General features: G+C 33.2%; 1 protein-coding gene across 1 annotated transcript; it reads right to left on the reverse strand.

Annotated features, from left to right (window-relative positions):
* Positions 1-1,351: 1,351 nt before the first annotated feature.
* On the reverse strand, positions 1,352-2,119 carry LOC111692977 (nucleolar protein 58-like). The gene is made up of 2 exons (XM_023457115.1): positions 1,778-2,119; positions 1,352-1,660 (listed from the first exon to the last, which is right to left on the reverse strand). Exons 1-2 carry the CDS (start codon positions 2,117-2,119, stop codon positions 1,352-1,354), a joined length of 651 nt encoding a protein of 216 aa, XP_023312883.1.
* Positions 2,120-4,504: the final 2,385 nt, after the last annotated feature.

Here is a 4,504-nt window from a genome sequence, read left to right on the forward strand (position 1 = left end):
GTGGGAGTAAACATCTCGAGATATCTCGAGTGATCTCAATAATCGAGTACCACTCGATTTTTCACTCGAAATCTCTCATCACTACTCGGCCATTGGACGCTGGGAGCGCTACCTCCACTAGTATATGCACTAAGTTTCGATTAGTTTTATTTTCATTATTTATTAATGCGTGGTTCATATTTCATACACGTACTTCTAGTATGTGGGTTCATATAGGTAGTCGTGAATTTGCGAATATGGTTCTGATGGGCCAATTTAAATAAAAAGTAAACCAATCAGTATAATTGTAGCTGCTTTCCAATTGACAAGAGATACATACATACTTCGGAAGCGCTTCTCAGGAACACCAGATTAACTTTTTGCGTTCCAGTATTAAAGTGTGCCTATTTGTTTTCCAGTACCCCCCTCACGCACCATATTTTAATTATGATCTTAACAATAATAATAATAAAAATAATAATTAATTTAATTTATTTGTCCAGCAAAGAAACTTCCACTTACAGGACATACGTATAAAACATATATCAATTGAACTGATTATTAAAAACTGAAAATACAGTACAGTACTTGAAAATTATTTAAATATTTACGTGTTTCTCTCGGTGTGCCAATTGTAGAACAGGAGAAGAACATTTCAGGAGCTGTTCCCTGGCAATTGGAAAGCAGCTTATGTGAACCACATACCTGTCAAATCGCAAAATATAAAAAAGACAAACGAATGACAGCCACATGACAATTATAGCTTGCGGGAGAGGCGTCGTTTGGCATTTTCCAGTTTAGCAAAAAGCTGTTTAAATTCGTAATTTTTTTGTTTATGTAAGAAAATGTAACAAGGAAGGGTTCAAAAATTTGTTTAGGGTGATAAAAGTTGGTGTCTTAATAGTGTTGCCTTTTAATTTTGTTATTCTGTTACGGAGAATACCCGGAAATTTGCGCCTAGATCTTGTCTCCTGTACAATATATGGATGTGAATAACTGCAGAAATGGTTAGAGGTACGTAGCTATTTTGATAAATCCTGTTTTTAATCGTTTTCTGCAAATTTTAATTTGTTTTAAAATTCTGATTTTACTGCCAACCGCCATTTTGTCCGTACCGTAATTATTTGACGACATAACCTACAAAATATTTATTTTCATTCTCTTTAAATACAAAGGAAATCTGCCGTTTTATTATTATTATATTCATGTTTGGAAATTTTATTATAACACTTGCATTTTTGTTTCTTTAATAAAAAAGAATTAGATGTTTCATGAGACACATTACATTAGATGGAATTACCGACACATGGAGTACCCTTCAATTTCCTTTGATAATGCATACAAAAACACAAGACACACGCCACAATATTCCTTATTGAGATCTACGAAGGCTCGTTTCTTTATATTGATTGGCCGCGTGGCTGAGTCTTGACTTTTTTTTCTCAAAAGCAATCTCTTCATCCTCATCGCTGTCAATTTCGGGCTCCCCAGTGACAAAAGTCTGGGCGGATCTTTCTTCATTCTGTTTCGAATCAGACTCCTTCTGTTGGTTCTTCTCTTCGCTCGCTTCCTTTTCCAGCTTTGTGGGCACTTCGGATTGGACAGAAGACGCTTGAATCATCTTAGACGCCATCTTTTCTCTGATACACCTGCCGTCTTTATTAGGCAGGCAAACACATTCCTGAAATAAGTTTAGATTAAATAATAATAATTCTTCCAAGATACGATGTCTCTGGGAAATTTTTCTGATTATTAATTTTTATCTATAAATTTTGTGTATTGAAAAGATAGTATTTACCTCTTGACTGGTCTTGGCACTGCTCGTTGAGCTGACCCTCTCCGATGATTTCTCCGAAGGTTTCTCCGAAGGTTTCTCCGATAGTCTCTCTGATGGTTTCTCTGACGTTTCTGTCTGTGCATCTTCGTCTACCGGACTGGCGACCGTGTCTTCGGTACTAGTTTTCTTATTGATCAGGGAATCTAGTTGGTTGCAGTCCTTTGCCACCATGGTCATCAGATCGCCTGAGTTCTCTTTCAACCTTTTGTACTTCTCTTCAATTTCCTCGATAGTCGCATCGTAATTCTGTTTTGCTTTCATGCGCTGGGCCATACTTTTGTTGATCTGCAATTTACCAGACATTTGATTGATAAAGTTAAGGACCTACTGTTCATAGGGACGGGGAGCGAAATATTTGAAATTACTTGTTTGCTACCAACAAGTTTAGTATACTACGGTAATAAGTAACCTACGAGACACAACTTGTACGTGAGTCTCTCCATTTCCACTTCCAATTTTTTCCGTTCATCTCTCTGCTTCTGAATGAGGAACATCAGTTCGTCCCTCNAAATTTGTTCCTCCAGCTGAATAATTCCGGCCGTACATTATCCACGATTTAATGTTACAGGTAAAAAACGTCCTGTTTCCCGAAGGCGTCTCTCCGCATTAGCAAATGTTTTGTGATTTGGAGTTCTTCGATTAGGAAAACTCAGCATATGTTCGAACAGTAGCACAACAATTTCCTTCACAATAACCCAAAACTACTAATAACATATCAGTTTGTTCAGCAAAAGTACAAATTGCAATAAAAAACAAAGTAAACTAAAATTAAATCACAGCTAACTTGATACTGAACCTCTTAATTATTGTTATGAATTTGTTTCTTTGTTATATGGCACCTCGTACTAGAATGTTCTATTTATCTTAAACTAATTTTATATTATTTAATGTGTAAAAAATGCCAATTTTACTCGAAATCCATAAACGATATCAAAATTTTGCAAGAGGCAAAAAATCTTCTAAAATAGTGCTTATTTTTAAAAATACAAATTCCGTCGTCATTGACGTACACACAAAAAAATTACGGGATAGCCAGTGGCGCACAGGCACTAGAAAGAGAACATCCTGTATNGAGGGACATTTAAATAAATGTTTCTATTCACAACTTATTAGTCATTAGAAATGGATTACATTCAACTTGTGTTTTTCAATTAATTTTGTTAAGTTACTGTTATAAACGACAGAATTGTTAATAAAAAAATAACAAATTATAAAAAAATAGTGTATACCTTAATATATGGGGTGTCCCTGAAAAGAATGGACAACGCTTGACCACAGGTTCCTTGAATGAAAATAAGACTATTTTGCCTAACTTACCTATATACAAAAGTGCTACTGAAATATAGCCTTCTAAATATAGAACAGATAATCTAGTTTTTTCCAAATAATTTGAAAACTATTTTTCTTCGAAACTTCAATTTTGATACTTATTTTTTTATGTAAGGGCAAGGTAAATATAGAATTTGGAGAGAATACAAATACAGGATGTTCTATTCCTAGTGCCTGTGCGCCACTGGCTATCCCGTAACTATTTTGTGTATGCGCCAATGACGACAGAATTTAAATTTTTAAAAATAAGCATTCATTTAGAAGATTTTTTGCTCTTACAAAATTTTGATATCGTTTATGGATTTCGCGTAAAACTGGCATTTTTTATACATTAAATATAGGCAAAAATTCCGATTTGTAAAAAATAATTTATAACTGCAGCCTCAAAACAGGGAATAATAATGAAAACGTCACATTAATAAAATAATAACTACACATTTTTAGTATTAGTATTATCAATCAATAAAATAAAAATCAACACTAATATTTTAAATAAATAGTATCAATTATTAATAATGTAAGAAAGTCAACATTAACATTTTAAATAAACCTAAATTGATATTTGTAATCACATTAAAATAATATTACAGTAAATGCACAAAGTTACTTCCTTGTTCTTAAACACAAGCATTAGTTCTTCGAAAATGAAAATGAATTTTATCCAATAATTGTGCATTACCTCTCATAACACTAATTTCATGTTGTATTCTTTCCCGTTTTCTGTATTTACTGAAACAGCTGAATAATTCCGGCCGTACATTATCCACGATTTAATGTTACAGGTAAAAAACGTCCTGTTTCCCGAAGGCGTCTCTCCGCATTAGCAAAAAATCTTCTAAAATAGTGCTTATTTTTAAAAATACAAATTCCGTCGTCATTGACGTACACACAAAAAAATTACGGGATAGCCAGTGGCGCACAGGCACTAGAAAGAGAACATCCTGTATATGTATTATCATCAAATTTGAAGTTTCTAATAAAAAAACAGTTTTCAAATTATTTGAGAAAAACTAGATTATCTGTTCTATATTTAGAAGGCTATATCTCAGTAGGCGTGCATTTTTATATATAAGTAAGCTAGGCTAAATGGTCTTGTTTTCATCCAAGGAACCTGTGGTCAAGCGTTGTCCATCCTTTTCAGGGACACCCTGTATATTAAGGTGTACACTATTTTTTTATAACTTGTTATTTCAAAAGAGTAATGTGTTGCAGCATACTGCATATTAATAAAAATTTTTATTAACAATTCTGTCGTTTATAACAGTAATTTAACAAAATTAATTGAAAAATGTTGAATGAAAAAAATAAAATAAACAGTGTACCTAATAGGGTGGGTAAAAAAATCGACTATTTTTTTTT

The sequence above is a fragment of the Anoplophora glabripennis genome, unplaced genomic scaffold, assembly GCF_000390285.2.
Source record: "Anoplophora glabripennis isolate ALB-LARVAE unplaced genomic scaffold, Agla_2.0 scaffold5804, whole genome shotgun sequence".
Classification (NCBI taxonomy): Eukaryota; Metazoa; Arthropoda; class Insecta; order Coleoptera; family Cerambycidae; genus Anoplophora; species Anoplophora glabripennis.